This window comes from Acinonyx jubatus, chromosome F2 (assembly GCF_027475565.1).
Source record: "Acinonyx jubatus isolate Ajub_Pintada_27869175 chromosome F2, VMU_Ajub_asm_v1.0, whole genome shotgun sequence".
NCBI lineage: Eukaryota > Metazoa > Chordata > Mammalia > Carnivora > Felidae > Acinonyx > Acinonyx jubatus.
In genome coordinates, this window is record NC_069394.1 from 53,515,571 (window position 1) to 53,538,254 (window position 22,684).

At 42.8% G+C, this 22,684-nt stretch overlaps 1 protein-coding gene and 1 long non-coding RNA gene across 3 annotated transcripts in view; one reads left to right on the forward strand and one right to left on the reverse strand.

Moving 5' to 3' along the window:
- ZNF704 (zinc finger protein 704) overlaps positions 1-22,142 on the forward strand; it is a 238,576-nt gene extending 216,434 nt beyond the window's left edge. The window contains exons 8-9 of the mRNA XM_027064328.2: positions 8,605-8,702; positions 9,641-22,142. Of these exons, the coding sequence (XP_026920129.1) occupies positions 8,605-8,702; positions 9,641-9,752 (210 nt within the window). The 3' untranslated portion in view covers positions 9,753-22,142. The remainder of the gene's footprint in view (positions 1-8,604; positions 8,703-9,640) is intronic.
- LOC113600679 (uncharacterized) lies at positions 87-6,185 on the reverse strand. 2 transcript variants are annotated; one of them, XR_003421792.2, is made up of 3 exons: positions 5,206-6,185; positions 2,007-2,132; positions 87-1,016 (listed from the first exon to the last, which is right to left on the reverse strand). It is a non-coding gene; the product is annotated as an uncharacterized LOC113600679 (long non-coding RNA). The 2 variants fall into 2 exon arrangements; XR_008292493.1 differs by having other exon boundaries at positions 2,887-6,185.
- Positions 22,143-22,684: the final 542 nt, after the last annotated feature.

The window sequence follows — 22,684 nt, forward strand, 5'->3', positions numbered from 1 at the left end:
CTGGTCAAAGCTGAACATAAATTTGGAGAACAAATTGTCAAAACACGCAAGGAAAACGCAAAACTCACAATGCCAGAAGTACTCTATTTTTTTTTTAATTTTATTTTCCATAATTTACTTATTTTTTATAATTTACATCCAAGTTACTTGGCACATGGTGTAGCAATGATTTCAGGAGTAGATTCCTTAAGCCCCTTACCCATTTAGTCCATCGCCCCTCCCACAACCCCTCCAGCAGCCCTGTTTGTTCTGTATATTTAAGAGTCTCTTATGTTTTATCCCCCTCCCTGTTTTTATATTATTTTTGTTTCCCTTCTCTTATGGTCATCTGTTCTGTGTCTTAAAGTCCTCATATGAGTGAAGTGATACGATATTTGTCTTTCTCTGACTGAATAATTTCGCTTAGCATAATACTCTCCAGTTCCATCCACGTAGTTGCAAATGGCAAGATTTCTTTCTTTTAGATTGCCGAGTAATACTCCATTGTATATATATATACATGTACATATATATACATACACATCTTTTTTATCCAGTCATCCATCAATGGACATTTGGGCTCTCTCCATACTTTGGCTATTGTCGATAGTGCTGCTATAAACACGGGGGTGCATGTGTCCCTTTGAAACAGCACACCTGTATCCTGTGGATAAATGCCTAGTAGTGCAATTGCTGGACCATAGGGTAGTTCTATGTTTAGTTTTTTGAGGAATCTCCATACAGTTTTCCAGAGTAGCTGCACCAGTTTGCATTCCCAAGAAGTACTCAATTTCTTAACTGGTATCTGTAAACTCTTCAGCAATGTGTTTCATAGCCCAGACCAGCCCAGCTTCTCTGTGAAAAAGGTGTGATGACTGGCATTTTGGAAAACTAGGAGAGACCTGCAGCTATTGATAAACAACTTGTTAGAAATATATCAAGATTTTTTGTGTTGGTGGCATAGTTGTGTGTTTCCAAAAGGCTCTGTAGAATCAATAGCTGAACTCAGATGCTGAACATAATAAAAGAAAAAGACCCTGTAATGAATAATATTTACCATTATGAGTAACTTTATAAAACTTATGACTTTGAAATTATTATTTGTGGGTATGCCAATTTGGAAGTCCAAAAATAACATAAATTGAAATAATGTTTTTTCCTCCAAAGCTTGAATAATCCATGCTGATGGATACTCTGAAAATAAATGAGTGCTGAACTATGCAATCAGGTTTTAGTAGTATATAAGAATTGATTTGACATATTAAGTGACTGCTGTCTGATAAATCACCATGAATTAACTTGATTCCTAACCATTCCTTTAAAAATATATTGGGTCTTTTATAGCTTATCACAGAATATCCACAGGCCTACCCACTGTTGATGCCCACAGTGGTTTAGAACTCCTGATAAGGTTCACAAAGTGGCTTATGATAACAGATGTTAACCTTATTCTCGTCTCTCCGCCCTCTCCCCAAGGACCTCACAAAAGCTTCTTATTGTCAACCACTGGCAGCTCCCAGAGGTTTCCAGAAAGTACTAAGGCCTCCTACAGGGCTGATAAAAATGAAAGCGGCTCAGTCAGTTATGCTGTGCTCTGTCGATGAATATTTATTAAATTCCCAAGGAGACTAGCCAACAATAAAAAGCATCCTGCTGGCAGCATTTGGGAATTTGTGGATTCCAGAAAATACTCCTGGAATTTGATTTTTAAATAATAATCGAGGGTCTGGAGTAATTATGAAAGTCGCCTGCCTCATCCAATAGTAGTATCAGTTTTACTCCTGGCAAGAACAGTGATCTACTGAAGAGGGTGTCAGGGTCAGCAATCAGTCCTTTGGGGTACTTTTTTTTTTCTTAGCAGACATAAAAAGACCCAGAGTGGTTCTCGATATCACATTTGAGACAACCCTTCTAACCTAGAAAGGCAGCTATAATTACAGAATTATAGAAACTCACTGTTCTGAATCCTGTTAATTCCTATCTTTGATTTGAGAAGAATTTTCAAGAGTATACACCATACTGCTTACCTGGTGTATAAACAAGTGTAACATGTGGGTGGAACAGTCCAGTTCAGGCTTCTTTTCAGGTTACCTCTGTGACCAACCAAAATGCAGTTTTTTTTGCCTTTGCTCTGTTAATTAAATCATCTCCTTCTGAAATACAGAGAAATCACTCTGAGTGGTTTTGTACTAGCTACATGTCCTCCAGAGTTCCTAAATGTCTTACACAGTAAGATACCAGCCAGGACACCTTCTATTGTTTATTTTCCAGCAGTGAAATCTTCTCTGCTGTGAACATGGTGTCTATCTCCACCTTCATCTCAATGCCCTAGATTTTCCAAAGTCCCTAATTTCATTGGTTACCAGGGACATTTTAGACAAGAACTTTGACGTAAAGTATATAGAGTGGCTAGGTTAACTAGGTATCCCACTCAAATCCTAATTTAGCTTCTGATTTATTCTTTCACCAGAGAATTCTCAATCTATCTGGTTGTGTAATATTTCAGCCAACCCTTTAGACTGTCTTAGCAGCCATTCCTATTTAAAAATAAAGATATGGTGAGGGGATGCTATTTTCCAAGGCTTTGTTTTACCCTAGGAAGAAGGCTCACTATTCAAAACGTTCTTTATGTTGCTAAATTACCTATCAATCCTTTAAAAAAAAAAAAAGTGGGTACGGGGCACCTGGGTAGCCTCTGACTCTTGATTTCAACTTGGGTCATGATCTCACAGTTCGTGTATTTGAGCCCCACATCAGGCTCTGCACTTAGTGCAGAGCCTGCTTGGGATTCTGTCTCCCTCTCTGTCTCTCTCTGTCCTTCCACTTCTCTCTCTCTCTCTCTCTCAAAACTAAATATTTTTTTAACACAAAAAAAATCTTTAAAAAAACGAAAAAGTGGGTGCATACTGTGTGTCTCCTTGGACTGAAGGCTGGATCTTACAACTCCACGCCACACAGACACAAGACTGGCACACGTCCACTGACTAGGTGCCAACAACTGTCCAGGAAAGTTAGTCCATCCCTAGAAGATGGGGAGCCAGGGTGAATTTAAGAGCATATGAATTCCTACCTTCTAAATTAATGTAGTAAGGGTTTCAGACAGAAGCTCTAAACATTTTCAATTATAATGAATTAGTGTTAGTGATGGCCTCAACCATATCCAAACTGAAGAACAAAGCAGTTTCCATTTTATAAAATGCTCTTAAAAGAACACATTTCTCTTTGTACCCCAAAACAAATGCCCTGAGGTTGTCAACTCCATTTAAGGTTTGGTTTTTTTCCCCGCCATATCTTGGAGACCTGGTATTGGGGGGGGGGGGGGGGGGGAGGGATGCTTTTATATGCTTCCTAGAGAATGGAAATAATCTCCTTCTGAGAAATCCCAAGGTTTGCAGGATTTTATTTATTCATTTGCCTACACTAGATTTCCTGAACATTGGGCTTTAATAAGTTCCCTGGGTAAGACCTCTTCCCTGAGGTGTGTTGTGGAGAAGGCTGTTCTGCGTATTTACAAATGTAACTGGAGGTTCACTCTTTTCTAGCCGAAGGCTGCAAATGTACAGGTAGGCAGAAGACCCTCATTAATTACAGCATTCTTTGAGCTATTTTTCCCGAATGACCCCGTCTTTTCTTCTAATTATCTACGTTCTTTTCTCTGTCTTTTCATGACAAAAAGCTGAGAGTTTTTGGCCCCTGTATGAGTCTGCCCATAATGCCATAACACAATATCACAGACTGGATTGCTTTAAACAACCAAAATGTATTTTCTCACAGTTCTGGAGGCTAGGAGTCCTGGATCAAGGTGCTGGCTAATTCAGCGCCTGGTGAGAGCTCTCTTCGTGGCTTGTAGAGGGCCACCTTCTCACTGTGTCCTTACATGGCCTTTTCTGTTGGTGGGGGCAGGGGGTGGGGTAGAAAGAGAGCCCTTTGGTATCTCTTCTAATAAAGACACCAGTCCTACTGGATCAGGGTCCCACCCTTTTGACCTCATTTATCTTTAATTACTTCCTTAAGGGCCCCGTATCCAAATATAAGCACACTAAGGATTAGAGCTTCAAAATATGAATGGGGGTGGGGGGGGGACAACACAAACATGCAAGCCCAGGCAAGCAAGAGCTAACAAACCTGCTATCTAAAGGCCATTCCTGGAGGCTTCAGGCTGAAAGGAGGGTCTCCTAACCTAAAATAGCAATGCTTAATTGTTAGATATTTACCTGTATTTTTTTTTAACACCTTGATGGAGGATTCAGAATAGTATAAGAGGTTACAACCAAGACAAGGATGTGGTTTTCTTCCATTTGAGAGATAGAAAACCACAAAGAAACGAAACTTCCCCAACGTGTTTACAGATGGACACAACATTCTTATTATTGCTCTGGTTTGAGGCTCAGATGCAAATCCTGACTCTGGCATTTACAAACTGTGACCTCTAGCTGGTCACATGACCTCTCTTAATCAATGTCCTCAACTGTAATCTACCTCATAGAGTTGTATCGTTGAGCACAGCGCCTGGCACTCACTGGCTGACACTGTGGAGCACTTACGATCATTGCTGCCTGGGACGTGTGTCATTGCTGTAAAACAGAGGTCAGAAGTGGATTCCATTTGGGATTGACTGATATAACACACATATACTGAACCTGTGAGAGAGATTAGCCATGATTTTTGCAGACTGAAGTTCTTTCAACTGAAATCATATTGAATCAGCAGAAAGATTAAGGTATATACAGTCCTCCATGCTTCCCAGGCTATGTGGGAAACTGCATGACTGTGTGAGATATGCCATTCACAGCAAGGTAGTCTTGCCGGGAGTCTTCAGCTCGTGTGAAGCACAGAAGGTCCAAACACCCCACCCCGATGAGCCCCACGAAGCGCTGCCCCACGACCTCCACCGAAGCCCACGTAAGGAGCTGAGTCCTTAAGGACCGAAGAAAAACTGTTCTCTAGAAAAAAATAATAAAATGTACTCTATAGAACATGCCCCCACATAGAACTTAGAAATGATGAAGATATAAAACCGATAAGAATTGACAAGTGGAGACCACTGGGAGAGAGGGCCACAGTAATGCTGCGTAGGGCTTTATCTCAGCGCACACCACGCTTCCATCAGCGGCCGTGGCAGGATGGAAGAACGGAAGGAGCAGGGCCTGTACTAGTTCCTTCAGAACAGCTCCAGCGTCAGCCGGTAGGAGACAGCCCGTGTTCAGGTGCCGCCCCGGCACTTACCGTGCGGTGGCTTACTTCACTTCACTTCACTTCTCCGCTTCCTTATTGAGAAGGTGGAAATGATAGCAGTGCTGCTTACCCTGGGTCGCTGTGGAGATGAAAGCAGATCGCACTCACAGGCACCTGGTTTAACAGGCGCTCGGCAAGTTACCACTACTGCTACTTCCTCTGGGATGCCGTGCAGGCCACCTCCCTGCTTGAAGTCTAAATTATCTTACCTACAAAATGCAGATAACAGCGCTCCCTTGCAGGGGTTTTGTGAGGATTAAAAGAAATCATAAATCACCTAGTAGCCCGCCTTTCACATTGGCCAGAGCTAAATACACGTTAGTTCCCTACACCGGCCACCGCCTCTCTGCCCCACCCGCAGCCCCCACTAAAACGAAAAGCTGAACCGTGACTGTCTTGCTATTAGAATTGTCGAGAAAAACCCACAAGTGAGGTCATATTGATCCTCACGCAGAACGGATCTACACGCCAGCGTGTGATGTGGGTCCTGGTTTCTCCTGGGCCGTGCCCCGGAAAACCCAGGTCTGTCGCTGCTGGACAGGACAATAACATGCATGCCCAGAACTCCCGAGTTAAGAAAGCCATCGGCAGGAATGAAGACTGTAGAGAGGGGTTATTCCTGCAGTCGGTCCGTATTCTTCAAACGGTGTTCCTGGAATTTTCAAACACCTGGACCTCACTCCCTTCTCAGACCAACCACACCACCAGTTTTCTCCTGTCTGTAAGTGGCCCACCGTCCCTGCAGCTGCCCAGGCCAGCACCTAGGACTCCCCCTTGATCCCTCTCGGTGCATCCCTGATTCTTCTAAAGATTTGTCCTCGTTTTTTCCCATCCTTCACCGAGTCCTAGATCCTGCCTGATCCTGCCATAAATCCAGCCACTTCTCACCACCACTGCCACCCCCTTGTCTAAATCGCCAGTACATTCTTTCCCCCCAAATAGTGCAAAAGCCTCTAAACTAGACTGCAGGGCTTCTCGCCATACTGTCTCCAATTCACTCTCAAAGGAGCCAAAGCATTAATCAGACGTCTCTCTTCCTTAAAATTCTCCAATGGCTTCTCTGGCCCTTAGAATGATGTTCAACTCAGGGATGCCTGGCTCAGTCGGAGAGAGTCTCTCTCCCTCCCTCCCTCTCTCTGTCCCTCCCCCACTCATGCATGCGCTCCCTCTCTCTTTCTCTCTCTCTCAAAAATAAACATAAAAAAGAAAAAGAATGACATTCACCTAAAATTCATCCATCCCAGCCAGGAGGCTTGCCCTGAATCTACCGCCTCCTGCCCTCCCACCCCCAACTTCCACACCATGTGTCTTCTGGCCCCCTTGGCACTCTGCACCTGCAGGCCTGTGCCATTGTGCTCCCTTTCTCCAGAGTGCCCAGGAGATAAAAGGCAACCCCTCAGGGGCCTTCTCTCACCACCTTCAATAAATAAACATCCTCTCCCTTGATGATGCTTTGTCTCTTGGCCTATTTTATTTTCTTTAGGCACTCATCACTAAAGTGATCTTATGTGTTTGTATTTCTTGTCTGTCTCCCCACTAGAATGTATGCTTTATAGGGGCAGAGACTTGGTATTGTTCACAGCTAGGTACCCACAATCTAGAACGGTGCCTGGTGCATAGTAAGTACTTCATAAATACCTGTTGAATGAAGAGCACCCTGTCATCTCATATCACCCAACACAAAAGGGGTGTGGCAGTTCTGCACAATTTAGAACCTTCCACATTATCCCCAGCTGATGTTATGTCAACTAAACCTCTCCTAGTTCTCTTGCTAATAAGGCAGTATTCTTCAGATTCTATGAATTCTACAATTTTTAAATTTTTTTAATTGTCTTGACCATTTAACAATGCATATGAGCACATTCTAGATCACTGTGGTGGCTGTGAACTCTGAAGCCTTCACTCCCTCTGGGCTGCTGCTATGCACACTGGTCAGGGATGGGATGTGGAGTAGGTGGGGGGAGGGTAGATTCAGCTCCTGGAAAGGCCTACATAGCTGTCTAAATCAAATGCATATACTGAACTCCAAAGCTTTTGTTTAAAAAAAAAAAAAAAAATGTGTGTTAACTCACTTCTTCTGGCCCTCACTCCTACCCAGCCTTAGCAAAACAGTAAAGACCAATGGTACAGAATAATTCAGAATCAGAGCAACAGTGGTTTAAACTGCTAGGTTTTTACTTAGCTTTTTAATTTTTTAAATTAATGTCTAGGTAAGTAATACTGATGTATATTCCTTTGAATTGGAAGAAAACCAAAAGTGCTAGTATCTATACTAGAGAAATTCAGTCCTATAAGTATGCTTTAGGAATGTTCCCATGACTGTCAGTCGGTCATGGTACTTTGGTACTTCTGTGGCCATGTTGGCTTCTAGATAATTAAGTTTCTAAATTCATTAAAGGTCTGCACTTCTGTTTATGGCAATGTCATATATTTACTTGGAATACCATTTATCTTTTCCTATAAAAATTCTTTTTTTGTAGCTGTTGAGAATCCCTGGTGCTGGGAAGATCTTTAGCATTATGAGAGCAGGTGATGCAAAGGGACGGGTAAGAAATGCCAGAGGAATCCAGAACAAGGGGCCCTCCTGCTATTGTGACTGAGAGGCAGAGGTGTAACAGGGTGAAACACATGCTCTGGCATCAGGTAGAGCTCAACACAGAGCTGGCCCTGCCATTACAAGTTCCATGACCTTGGCCAAGTTATTTAAGCTCCCCATGCCTTGGTTTCCTCATCTATAAAGTGGGAACAAGCATCGTACTTACCACGTGGGGTAGTTGTGAGAATGAAAACTATTGTCAGCGAACCTGGCACGTAGCGAATGCTCAGTAAGTATTTCAAAAGTCAATGGATGACTTTTGTTCTTGACTTTCTTGGGCTCTTTGCTTCTAGACTTTATTCCTGTTTGGATCCTACAGTCTGCTGTGTGGATGTCTCATGCAAGAAGCCCTTTATTTAGGGGGTGTGAATGATCTCTTAAAGCAAACAGGAAGCCAAGGTCCATGTTGTGGTATTCCCATTGACTAGCCTTCTAATTTGAGATAACTCTCTTCACCTCTCTAGCTATTTGCCTTTTTTCAAAGGTAGATCATAAGCCTTACAATAGGTGAGACTATATTTTAAGGTTTGGAATATTATTCAAGTGAAAATATGTTACTATGGGCAACCTGGAATGCATGCATGAAGTCATGAAGATTTTTGAAGTATTAATTGTTGTTGAGTCTTTCCTGTTTGGGGAGGCATTTAAATTCACCTTTAACCTGTGTCTCTGAGAACAAAGCACGTCATTTCTGTGGCTGATGGTCAGGTGCCATGGCCCATGTGGCAAGGGCTAAATAAATGCACAGTGAGGAGAACCCGCCCCATCAACTTTCTTTTCCATGTACTTACCAGGTGTCACCAACGCATAATCGTCCAGTGGGCACGGGAGAGCAGAGACAGCACACACACACCATCTTGTCCTCGCCACCCAGGGGGACGGTCAGCCTGAGGTATGACCGCTTGAAGCTCCACACTCCTCATCTCGAGGGAATCTGCTGAGAAACAGAAGAACAGCAAGGAAGAGAGAAACCAGACATACGATCTTCCATAAAATTTCTCTGGAATGGACAAAACACCCTTTCTTTTGTTCCCTTGGTTTTCCCCACCCAGAAATTATTAATGAAGATTTATTGTTTTGCGGGGGAGGGGTGGTAACAGTTTGCAGTGAGTTTTCTCGCAGAATAGGTACTGGTGATTACTGGGTCTATTTAAAGCCATATTTGCACTAAACTCTGTATTAAGAGAACTATAAGGTATAATTTTTAATGTACAGATCAAAGAGAAAATCCTCAGGATTCCCTTAACCAGAATGCTAGAAATTTGAAAAGCAAGAGAGCACTTGAAAGTACCTATTTAAAATGTAAAAAAAGAGACCTCTCTACTGGTATTTTTTTGTATTTACTTAATTCAATTTTATGAAGATGGCCAAATGGACGTGCCCACAAATGAACAAGTAGAAGCTTAAGAGTTATAGTAGCAAATTGTGGGTGCCTGGCTGGCTCAGTTAAGCATCTGACTCTTGATTTGAGGTCAAGTCATGATCCCAGGGTCGTGGGATCGAGCCCCAAAGTGGACTCCAAGCTGAGCGTGGAGCCTGCTTGAGATTCATTCTCTCTCTCCGTCTCTCCCTCCATCCCTCTGCCCCTCTATCCTGCTTGCGCACACTCTCTCACTCTCTAAAATTAAAAAAAAAAAAAATTAAAGAGCTGTGGTAGCAAATTGTAATAGCTAAGTGTAGTGGCCATGAAAACATCCAGCACGTTAAAGTCCAAACCTGGTAAAAACCCCTACTTTGTTTCTTACTCTTTCGAGGGATCTCAAGCCCTCCGTAGAATGAATGCCCATTGAATCAGTCCCACAGAATAAACGTTCCGTGTCTGTCTTACAGAAAGCCCAGGGGAGAAGGCAAGAAGTGCCGGAAGGTATACGGCATGGAGAACCGAGACATGTGGTGCACGGCCTGCCGCTGGAAGAAAGCCTGCCAGAGGTTCACTGACTGAGGAGAGAGGCTCACCAAGCGGGCGGCCCAGGGCCCTGCTGCCCTCCCCTTCCACTGCGGGTTTGGGAAAGCACTTTTGCTTCTGAACAAAATACACTTGAAGCCCAGGAAAAGCACTTCCAAGAAACTTGGTGGAATTACAGCAAAAAAATAAGGTCACCACCCTCCACTGCTCCTGCTGAGAATCCAGCCTGGAGCGGCTGTAACTATTTTTTTTTTCCTTGAAAAGAAAAGTCAGCTTTTTTTTTGCTGTATGCCTAGGTCTGCAAACTGTGGACTTCGGTAGCAATGGAACCAACAAAGCCCCTTTTACCTAGAAAGGAGGCATATTTTGATAAGCTTTCTGAATAATGCCATTTCTGAGATTTTTTGACATAGTAAAAAAAAAAAAAGCGACGCGTTATTCAGTAGCATTTGTACAGAGAACAACACTTGCTTTCATCGTGAATACTATTTTCCCTGTTTTCCATTTGACTTCCTGGAGCAGTGCACATCATGATGTGTTGCCGGAAAGTGCAGCACTCTGGGTATCTCTTCTATGTCTTGTTTGTTTGTTGTGTTTGCAAGAATGGCCCCAGACGGAACCGTGGCTTGGAGGGTCCCAGATGGCATAAACCCGAAAGGAGATCACCAGCAGACCTCAGACCCTGAAGCTGAGTTCAGGACATCCCGCTGTAACGTTGGGAACATCTAGGAGTCTTCCTCAGATTTCTAAGAAGCCCTTCCTCCGAGAGGTGGCTCGGCTCCTTCTCTACCTGTCACAGCTCGATCAACAACTGGCACAGGTAGCCACCTGGGTAAGCCTCGATGCTTCTTTCAGGGATGCAACGCGAGCCGCAGCACAGATCCATTTGTCACTGCTTTTGTGACAGTGCTGTTGCCAGGTTAGTGGGTTGTCGGGCCGTCCCTCAAAACCCCACCACTGGCTGGTTTCAGAACAGGTACAGAATTCCGACTATCCCAGCAGGTTTGCTGTAGACAGCGGAGTACAGCATAACACATCCCCCTCTGTTCAGAAAGACATGCAAAGTCAGCAAACCGACATCCATTCTGAGTGCACTTTCACAGGTTTTATGCTTTAGCATGTCTGGGAGATGGGTTGATGGACAATACAGACGTGATCTGAGTACATGGAAGGTCCAAAACTTTGTTTTTCTTATTCAAATACTGGCACTGTTCGCTTAGAATTTGCTCAGAGGGGAACGTACAGAACACCAAAAGGAAAATGCATGTGGGTATAGGAATCTCTCAATTTAGTAGGACCAGGGCTTGCACTGTGTTGCATTTAGCAGGTTTCCTAGCCTAGTATGTTTGTTTGTTTTGGTGGTAGTGGTGTGGGGGAGGGAGTAGTTGTCACGTTCTGTATGTACGCTCATTGTCTGTCTGTCCTACTCTCGATTGCCCTGCTAAAGAGTTACTTCTCCTATACCTATGCAAAGGATTAAGAGCACCTTATAGGATGCACTGTGTCAGGATGGGGAGCCGATGATCAGCCATAGGAATGTTCAGTGAAATTGCACAGAGGAGAGGTTAATATATGTTTAGAAATTGTACATACACATTTGTTTTAGAGTTGAAAGAAGTCAGGAATAGCAGAAATCCTTTTCCTTTTAGAAGCAAGGGAAATAGAAGGAGGTTTCACAGTGTAATAGCCACAACCTATACATTCATAGATTTTGGCAATTTTATTTTGTAAGCTTTCATGTGACTTTTTAAATATTATTCCCCAAAAGAGATCCTGTTTTCCTCCTTCATTTATTTTTCTCTTAAAAACATGTATTTCAAGAGAGCAGGAAAAGAGCTTCCTTTACCTTCATGGGTAATTGAAAATCATGTTTAATTTCATGATTTCCAATCAATAGTAGCCACAGCACCAGCTATAATGTGTGTTTTAGTATTTATGAGGTCAGCCAGGAAAGGGCATATTTTTTTAAGGGCAGAAGTGTATTCGTATCCTCAACCCCAGCATGTCTTTTCTCCTCCCTGGAGTCCTCTTGCTTCCCTGCAGGCACCCTCTGCTGTGCCATGATGCTCCCTCTGGCCTGGTCCAGGAGGCTTGAGCTGTGGGTGGATTGCCCCGTGGCCACAATGAGTCCAGAGCCGGTGAACCACTCGAGCACTGTATTGAAATGATGGCTAGTATGCAATCCTAGAGCAGAGGTTTTTCTCTTCGGCAAATCTCCCTGGCTCTTGATCCTTGGATTAATTAAGTCCCTCCTCAAAAACAATTACAGTGATGAGGGGCTAAATCCATCCTCCCCACCTCCCAGAACTTTGGGACACAGGGAAGGAGAGGTCTTTGTCCTGGAGGGAGGTTTTGTGGCTGCGCCCTAGAGATGCAGCACATGATTCGTTCTGAGCTCTGGCCTGGAGGAGCCACGCTCAGTCCTTACCTGGGTTTTTGCCAATGCACAGGTATAAGCAGAAGCGTACAGCTGAATGCATCTTCCCTGGGATTTCTTGTCCTTTCTAAAGGCTTCTCTACACATACTCTTCTGCATCCCCAGTCACGTGGGGACTCCTTTCTGCCTACTGGCCCCGGTCTCTGGGTTCTTTCTTCTCTGGCACAGGTGTGCACAGACCGTCAGTCCCTTCCTGCACACACAGACATCCATTTTTGGTACCAAGGCATGTAATAACTGGAGAACCATCAAAATTACCTGGCTGGCCTTGGGAAAAAAGTGACTAACTTCTTTGCAAGCCACCCAGAAAGCTATGAATTGCAATATACAGCACTGATTGTAAAAGCCAAAATTACAGGAAAAAAAAAGACATACAGCCATTTTGTTATATTTTGGGACTAAATTAAGTGCCAAATTAAGCCCGACATTTGTTTTATGCCATCCCTGTGGTACCACGTTCTTTTATGTCTTCATTTGGCAGGGGGAGGCAGGGGGTGGGTGCAAAGGGCAGTCCCATAGCATGCTGGCTGGTTAACCAGAGCTCCGTCCATCCCACAGATCTCAGAGACTTGTCTGTTCAAAAGGAATGGCCATACTATGGATTCTGGACCCAAAGTATTTCTAAATAAGGCGTGCTCTAGCCTTTTGACCTTTCTCTCCCTTGATACTTCTTCCTTCAGAAAATAGTTCTCATCTCTGTCTAAGAAGGCATTTCCTAATAACGGACAGGCATTCTTCAGGTAGCTGCAAAGCAAAGAGAGTTCATCATCCAGCAGTAGTTTTAAGCCTTAGTCCTTCCCAGAGGACGTGCACCCAATTTATGGGCAGCAGTGTGACAAGCTGGAGAAGACACCCAGGTAGCAAGTGGGTAGATTGGAGGCCAGAGAGGAGACACAAGAGGTCCATGGACATCTGGCTCCCACTCACCTTGTTAATGCTGATCGGCCAGTGGTGAGTGTCCCTGGACACCTCGGAGGGAGCTGTCATGTCGTCCCTCCAGGAGCAGCCGCCACTCCCGTGCACGTCTCTAGTGGGCACGGACCTCCCTCCACCTTACTTGCCGGAAAGTTTCCTCTCCTGGTTGGTAGAAGCCAGGGTCAGGAAGAAGGCAGTGGGTTTCTGAACGGGTGCGGGCTCCGCGGTGAAGTGCCTGTCAGCAGCTCCGTGCACCGGGGTGCCCTTTATTAGGTGATTCCCTGTCCAGTCACAACTGTGTTGCAGATGAACACTTTCAGTAGAGAATGATGGGTGTTGCAGTTCCTGGGCTTTCCGAAATCTTCTTAAAGAAATAGTCACACAAATGGTGCAAAAGATTTCTGAGACCGAAATGCCTCGATCCCATTTCAAGATTGTCTGCGTTTAAGTCGGCTGCCTGCGGTGTCACACCAAGCCACGCTTTTGAAAGCCGCCCTGGGTTCCGTAGTAGCCAGCACGGCTGACCTGAGTCCTCCTTCATCCGGCTTCACCGGAAAACAAAAGAGCAGCATTCACTTGCGAATGTTTAGAGGCAGGTGGCAAGAACTGTACATATAGGAGAGGATACCTTGAGAATAGTAGCAAAATACTGTAAATAATATTCATTTCCTCAGGGAAAATTAAAGGGTATGTGAAAGATAGATCTGGAAGATCCTAAGACTAGAAAGACTTTTATTATCTCTAGAGTCTTTCCCAGTCAGAACAGTTTGGGTGGTATTTTTGTTTTTAACGAACATGATAATTATTTCAAGACAAATTTACATGAAGTGGACGATGTCAACTTTTTGAGGAGCAGTGCTCTATGGAAACGAGCGGTTTCTTTGTAGCTGACCTGCAGTCTAAGGCTGACATTTGAACCACAGGCACAGTCCCTGGTGGGTATTCACAGACTGGTGTAAGGCTTTTTCTGAATGTAATTGTGAGTCCGAAGCCTCAGTGTTCCTTTTCATAATCACCCAGTTGATGACTGTACACAGAATTCTGTAGGCGAAGGTGTTAAAGACGTGCACTTTGCATTAATAGCATGTTAAGGAGCAAACTTCCATGGACTTTTGCGGACAAGGTGCTGCTTTTTCTCATGACCCTGTAGAATTTCTATTGACCACATCAACTGTAGCATTGACCTGTATGAAGACAGGGAAGGATTTGTGCATACAAATGAATGGAAACAGAGCCGAATTCATGAATATGGATGAGGCTGTGGATCATTTTGGAGAAGACGCTGGGTACATGGGTCAACTGGAAATTTCATTTCTCTAAGAAAATAACCCTACCAGCGGCACATACGCTCTCCCTGTTCCTCATACCTGTGGGGATTCCTCTCTACTGGAACTGTTCCGTTGTGTCTTTTTGCATTGTAACTTGTCAAAGCAGAAGTTGGTAAATAAAATGAGATTAGCACTTTTAGGTACCAATTGTATCACTATGTAATGCACACCAATAGAGCAAGGAAGTATAAACTGCATTTAAGACCGACCGGTTTGCTTATTGTGAGTGACTCTGAAAAAGCCCATACCCAATGATATACATGCTTTAAAAGGTGTACCTATCATAGGACCAGAAATCAAAGTGGGAATCTTACTTCTGGTCCTGTTTTGTAAATAGTTGCTTTTTTTTTTTTTTTTTGAAGACAATCTCATGTTTTATAACTTCTCATGTGGGTCTGAGAATCACAATGGTAATGTGTTATATCAAAATGTAATCTTAAATACAATAGCAATTATAACTTAATTTTCCAAATAAGACGAAATATACTGCTTTAGGCTTCTACAATTCGGAGAGACATGACACTTTTATAATAAGCATTGGTACTTCTCAAGTAAACAGAACTGGAAATATTTTACAAGATGCAGTGTTTTGTAATCACAAAGAACATGAACATTTTGTGGGAAATGACCTTGGTTTTATACATTGTAGCTTATTTTTTAAAATACAGTACTTACCAGACAGGAAGTCTTAATATTATAAGCAATTCCTGCTCTCCAAAGGGCTATGCCTCTTTTAAGCAAGTGTTTTTGATGCATATCTTTTCAATTAACCCTCTGCAGCAAGGGTAGAAATGCAGATCAGATGGAAAGATTATTACAAGAGAATCAAGATAGCAACAGCTACTCCTTTTATCATTGCCAGTGTGTTTTCAAAGGATTATGGGAAAAGACACTTTAAGAATCAACCATATGTATCTTAAATGGGAAAATATTAATAGATATGCTTGTAAGCAATGGGAGAAACATTCTTTAAATTCTTTAGTGTAAAATGAGATTCTGTCACAAAGACCAGCTTACCACAAACCTGCATTTAACTAGCAACTATCATTTGCTGGTAATTCCTGAAATCTTGGTATTATTGTAAGCCCAAAGATAGAACTTTTAGGTGATCAGTGGTGTTTGAGATAATTTTTTCCTCAGCACTAACTAAATAACTTTAATTTTCTTATCAAAGCAAGTGCTTGATTTTTCACAAGAGGAACAGACATGCCAGGTTGCGATCAGAAAGTCACTGTATTCCCAAGGGAGAGAGCCATGGAGAGTCTATTAACTGCACAAATAGTTTTGAGCTTTGCCAAAACCATTTCATAATGCTGTACAGTTTCTTCTAGCCCACTCACTGTTAAAAAATAAATAAATAAAGCATCTTCTCTTTCTAAGATGTCAGTAACTCAAAAGCTAATTAGCAGTATGCAGATAACATCAAAAGACAAGCTGGCATAGAATGACCGTATATCCATTGGGCAACTCCTGTGGAGTGGTCAGAGGGTCACTCAGACCTTGCTTTCAAATAGCTTTTCGAATGTGCACCCATGAGGACTAGAAATGCACGGAGATATGGAAAACCACGCACAGCCTCGGCTCCTGGTCTCTGAGATGAGGCAGTCTGCAAATCTCTATCTTTATCGTCCCTTGAATATCTCCATTGTTAGCATTAAATCCCCAAGAAGTGTTCACTGCTGTATGGTTTTGAAGCAAATGAGTCTTGCTTCATTTTTCAATAGAGGCTTCCTAATGGTTTATAGCGGAAGCCTTAGAAAAACCAGGCAGTATCTGTAAATGAACAATTCAGATCAGGCAAAACAGGGACACCACAGAATGGTAGAGATCATTGTGAGCCAGACCGCCCATGCACCCACTGCATGGGGCACCCAGCTCCAGACAATCAGAACCATGCAGAAATCAGGCCCAGGGCTGCTAGATCTTCTGACTCGGAAATACGGTGTTACGTGACATTTAAGTGTTGACAGCTAACTCAAATTCTTGGCCAACACTGTACAGACCAAAGAGAACCCACACGGGGCAGACGGCAGCCTTCGGCCACCGGTTTCATCTCGCGTTCCGTGGGAGATGTTGGGGAAGGCACATCTCACATTCCACGGCCATTGGGTCAACTTCCTCCCTCAGCCCCACAAACTCACTCGTGGGCACAATCTGGGCAACTAAAATCAAAGAAATCATTCTCATGGAAGACTTGAATATAAAAATACAGTATCCTTAAACTAGCCTTGCCTCTGATCAAAATACGCTTAAGTACTATCCAGCTCCCCCCCCCATCCCAGGCCAGGCCCCAAAGCATTGATTGAATAACTGTCATCCCAACTTCAGTTTTCACTACCGAGACCACTGTGATGAGGGGCTGGCAAAGAGCAGCCTTATGCCTTCAAGAAGGCAGCCAAGAGCCCCTGCAGCTGAAGACAGCCCACTTTGCCTCCTCGTGCCAAAGCCCTGTGCCAGCCCCTCCACACTCCCTCCCGCTCCATCCTGCCTCGTGAGTCTTCATTCCAGGGTGAAATTTTCATTGTTTCATCTCCCATATAGCAACATCCTGGCTTCAGACCTGGTAGGTACTTTAGAATGTCCACTAACCCCAAAATGGAGTTTTTCCACATAGAGAACCCTAGCATCTTTGTCCGAGGGCAAAGACGAAATGGGAATAAATGTGTCATGGAAAAAATTAGAAGCTGCTGCTTTTGCTTGGGAGGACTAAGTGACTTCCGGCTGTGTCTTACACCAGAGTCCTGATGGTGTTGGCATCGTCGCTAACCCTTTCACACATATAATAAAGTAGGGGTCTTTCAGAGACACTATTTCATTTGACCTTCCTAAGCATCCAGGGCACAACAGGGATACTTAGGATCACCTCCAAGGCCAACCCACAATAGTCTTAAATCTGTGAGTCAGCCTTATCACTGCTCAAAAGGAGGAGGGAAAGCACTGGCTCAGACCTTAGTCTTCCAGACACTAACCCTGAAAAGACCCAGGGACCCACCACGTTCCCATCCTTTCAGCCCATCTTTCCGCATGGAAACAAAGAGCAGACTCATTCACACAGTCACATGCAAACTCAATCCTCCGGACTGTATCCCTTTAGGGTGCTGCCGTGCCCCCACTCCCTAAGTTCCCACCATCTAAGTGGTTAATTACAGGAGTTTTTTAGCTAATGTGATGTTCTGAGTAAACGTTTTGACTCCTTGGGAAAAAAAAATTATTTTGCTAACATGCAACGCTTATTATCCATCTAAAGGCAAATTGATGCCAGAAAATTTTAAAGCAGCTCAAAATTACAACTTTTCATGATCCAATCAACAGGTACTGTCAACTCAAAGTTGGAAACACCTGGTAATATGGTTAAGTCACGTTTAAATACGAATGCAATTTAAATACCGGCAACGCCTGAGATTTCTGTCACCATGAGGGACTAAAAGGCTGTCCAGCGATGAACAGGCTGCTTCAGGCCTTCGCCCTGTCATTGCCCAGGCTTCACATCATGAGGTTAGGGTACTCACGGGGAAGTTTAGTCATGGAGCTAGAAGGGGCCTAAACCATTATGGCCTGCCACCTACTTCAGTAACAGGCTTTTTGATAAATGAGACTTGTATTATTTGTCTGGAAATACAGTGCTGGGGGAGGACTCTCCTCCTCTGCAGGAAAAGAAGTCCGTTTTGCAATGGTTAGCGCCAATGCCAGGTCAGTGGCGGGGCTGAGTGAACAAGGAGAAAGCTGAGGCTCCCAAAGAAAATAACTACAGATTTTGAAAGAAGGTAGAGACTGTGAATTCGATGCTCAAATTAAGGTCCTCGTTAAAAAAAAAAAAAAAGTTATTTCATAGTGGGCACCATTCACATAATTTTTAACTGCCAGCTTCCAAAGAAAGAATCCCCATTATTTGTTATGAAAATGTTAAGAATTCAATGCTTGAGTCCGATTAACTATTACATTCACTTACTAGGGGCGGTTCCCTAAATTTTTAATTCAGAAGATTCACCACAGTAGAAAGTAGCAACTCCTGAAAAAGGCAAGAGAGCAGTCATTAAAAAACAAAATTTTCTTTAAAAAAAATATATATATAATAATAATAATAAAAGTTGCTCATCTATTTTCTTCTGAATTCTCTCTACATCTCTGACTAAAGAGGAAAACCAGGACTCTCGAGAAGAAATTGAACTTAAAGAGAACAGTTGCTGTTCTGGTGATTAGTTTTGTTTCCCCATTCTTGGCAACCTCCTTGTGTCCACTGGTGTGACCTTATTGAGGCCACAATGTTATTATGTATGTTCGCCTCCAGAAGTTCCAGATTAAGCACGTTTGCTTCTGTGCTGATTTCTCACTCTTCAGTTAAGGTCCAGGGGGACAAACATCACTACGACTCGTATGGGAGGCTCCGTGAGGCGATCGATCCTCTTCTTTCGGAGAAAAATTTCCATCTGTCTAAACAGTTTTGGGTGATCATTCAGAGGGCAGGTCAGTCAGCACCCAACCTGCAACGCTCATCACAAAAGACTCGAACAGACTCGCCAAGAAAGAATGGCAAGGCAGATACCTAATCATTTCACCTGGACTCAAAGCCTCCACGCAAGTCACCTGCCCACTGGGCCCGTCCACGGGGTGTGCCGGCTGCATGATCAGAACGAACATGGAAGGACAGAGGAAGAGAGCTTCACATTTAGTTTCTCTGGGCCCTGGCCTCCGCCCACAATTATACAGCATGAGAATGGACTTATCCTCTGTTATGTGAAAGTGGCCCCTTCAAGGTATAATTGTTTTCACTTGGTGTTTACGCAAGGAGAAAACTACTCCAGTTCTCATTGTTAAGCACTTGCCCCTCACCCTGGCGGAGCCCTCTTCCCATGCTTTGGGCACACGTGGCCAAGACAAAGGGGGAAATGGTAGAGCTTTTGGGGCCAGCAGTGCCAGAGCTGGGATTACCCCTCAGGGATCTACAAGTGTAGTGGAATTATAAACTGCCCCCCTCCAAAAACAGCACGCATCTCTTTGCAGATTACAAACCCTTGCTTTGCTTTTTTCGCCTTTTTATCCTATACTCTGCTAATTGGAAATCAATGACTGTGACTTGACCAAGCCCTGTGATGATAGCAAAGCCCCTTCTTCCAAAGTATCCCGACTGTTTGGGGAACCTCTGTGATCACTGGTAGAAAGCTTTAGAATAGATTTAGATTTTTAGGAAAGAGCTCAATACCCCCAAATGTTCCACAACTTCAATAACTGAAAATGCTCTGGGTGTAAAATAACCCAGGAATGTGGATTATTTATGTTTTAAAAAAAATTGTCATTAATCAATATTTTCCTACAACGCGACCTAGAACTCCTATTTTTGTAATTAATGGTTGGACGATGGTCAACCATTTAAGCATATCCTCTCTGGAATAACCAGATACTAGTGTAGTTTCCAAAGTGTTTCGTGTCTCAAAATCTATATACTTAGAGGAAGAACTCAGGATAAGAAAAAAATCGCTAGGTCCCAAAGGGTTCATGACTATCATCAAATGCAACTGCCAAGTGGCCTGCGGTCATCTTTTTCAAATGAGGGGCCTGGGGAGTAAGAGAACAACAGTTATCACAAACCCTCCGTTGCCCTTAGTCCACGATAAGGTTTTTAAAAAACTCTGCTTTTAAAAATTAAGCCATCTTTCAAATTGTTTTCTATACCAAATCTAAAATATTAAAATGAAATTATAAAATATTTCAAATGGGGTATTTACTGGAAATGCTGTCAGTAGAAAGCATTGCTTTTTAGTGCCTGCTAAACAGGTAAAGATGGACGGAAGAGAAAGAAGCAGTCCCTTCTGTGTGATGCCAGGGGTAAAATGACAGGCGTTAACTAGTAACTGGGCACTAATTCAAAGCAATGTGGCGATGCTATCCAATTTTTACAGATCTTTTGAAATACAATCTTACCACCATTTGGGGGTAAGTACTTGCTTACAAAAATCTTTAATATTAGTGAATGAATGTATGAAGCTACAAACTATGCATTTTCCAAGAGTAACATGTATTTTATATCGAATCCAAGTAAATTGTTTTCATAGACTTATCACAACCACAAATTATGAAAATAAACTTGAATGCATAACATTGTGGGAATGTGGGACTCCCATCTATATTCTTCCAGCTGATATTTTTAAAGACAGTGCATTGAAACTTCAGGCTCTAAACAAATACAGCCAGTAAGGTAAATAAATGGGAAATGGTTTATATATTACTGCGTAAGCAGAAATGAGAAATGCTGGCTGTTACAAATGTGCCCGGTTTTTTAAAGGTGGATATTCTAGTAACACTGGATTAGCAGGCAAACAAAACTGCATAAGGTTAATGAGCATCGCATTGGATAAACATAGCATAGGTTGTGTCTGTTGTGTTTACTTCTCAATCTAATAACAAAAACTATTCTCCAAAGGGTTTGGGTTATACAGTTTCAAAGAACAAAATATAAAAATGCTGTCCAGCAAAGCAAATCATTGAGCTTTTTTCAAAATCACATGGAGATAATTACTTTACATGTCTGGAACGTCCGTATAGAATATACACACGTTTCTTCAGCACTCTTGTTGATTTTGTATTTCTGTGAAACCTTTTCCCCTAATAATTTATCCTTGCTCCTCAATCAGTAACTTCCTACGTTACTCAGCATGAAAACATATTCTTTCCTTCTTCTGACAAGGTTGAAATAAAGAACTCCAGTTCTCTTGCCATTCTGGCTCTCTTCTACGTCCGTTGAGAAAGTTTCTCAACTGTTCGTAGAAATACGGAAAATATGGAAAAACGCACTTCTAAGCCTGGTACTTACAGTTATACTGGATATGTTTGCTACCTATTTAGAAGTTATTGGGGATGGGGAAGTGTCTTTTTATATGATTTTTAGCCAAATTCAGATGTTCTGATACTCCACTTCTGAATACCTATCTGACTGTAAATACAGCCTGTGGAGGTTCAGGTTAATTAACCTTTCATGTGACTGTTCCTCAGCCATGCTCCTTGCCAGCTGTTGGCACACTGTACATAGATTTGTTGAATGTTTCAATGATGTTGTTTTTCTAAATGCTGTTCTCTAAAACAACTTTTTGAATGTTTTTTGCTTTCCATTGTTCAGGACTTTGTGTGTTGATTTAAAAAAAAAAAGTTTCCTAAATATTTAACACCAGGAAAAAGATTTAAAATAAACTGGTGCTAATTGAAATAAAAGAAACATTTCAGATTTGAAGACTTACAATCTAAGATGTTCACACCAGTTAAACTATCTAAACTGCACTTTCCTGCGGGGACAGCTGTCATCTACCTGCAATGGGCATCAGGAGGACCACTGAATGTTTACAGTCTCTGTGGCCCATTTAAGTGTAAAATACAAAAATGGCACTGTCCCCCCAGAGTTGAGGATTTGCCGCATTGGTCCTATGGAAGCATTGAAGTAGAAGTAAAGGCTTATAGTAAGAATCAATTTAGTAATAGTCTTCTGGTCTTTGGACTTTCATGTTCTGTGATGCTTAGCTGTAACAATGAATATGGTGTTGCCAATGTAGTCTGACATCATCGTTGACCTGTACTTACTGCGTGTATGGTTCTACCTTGGGTTGCACTGGCACATGCCACGCCAGAACACTGGACTTTCAGTAAGACCATTCTGACTTCTACAATGTCCACACACATGAATTTAAATGCACTTGTAACTGGTTAATTACCATGGAGTCTAACTTCCACTTAATAAAAGTTTTTGTGTACCTGCTTCTATTTGGGGGCTATTTATTTAAGCAAAAAATAACTAACTAAGTACCCAAGAAAGGCTCACCGAGGGTTCGAGGTTTTACCACAGTTGTAAAAATAATTTAAAACCAAAGGGATGTCTTCCCCATATCAACGTTCACCATCAAGGCTATCTTTAGGAACGTGGAAGGCACACCTTCCTTCTACAGTTCATCCCCTGTAACTACAATTCAAACCCATCCCCTTGGCCGTGACTGCCCAGATAAGTTAGCTGCTCACCCTGTGTTGCTAGTCGAAAGGTGATGTCTCTTCTAGCCCAAGCCAGCCTACCCCTACCCCAGAACAACGCTGGGTCCACTAAAACCTGATATATTCACCTACAAGAGCCAAGCATATATATGTGCACAGCAAGTAGGAGGCTTTGGAGTTCAACAGACTTGAGCACAAATCCAAGTTTGGCCTCTTGCAAGGTAAATGACTGGACAAGTGATTTAACCCTTCTAAGTGCCATCCTTACCATGGGACACGATAATGAAAAAGAGGAGAACTAATTAGCCTGGCTTGGACAG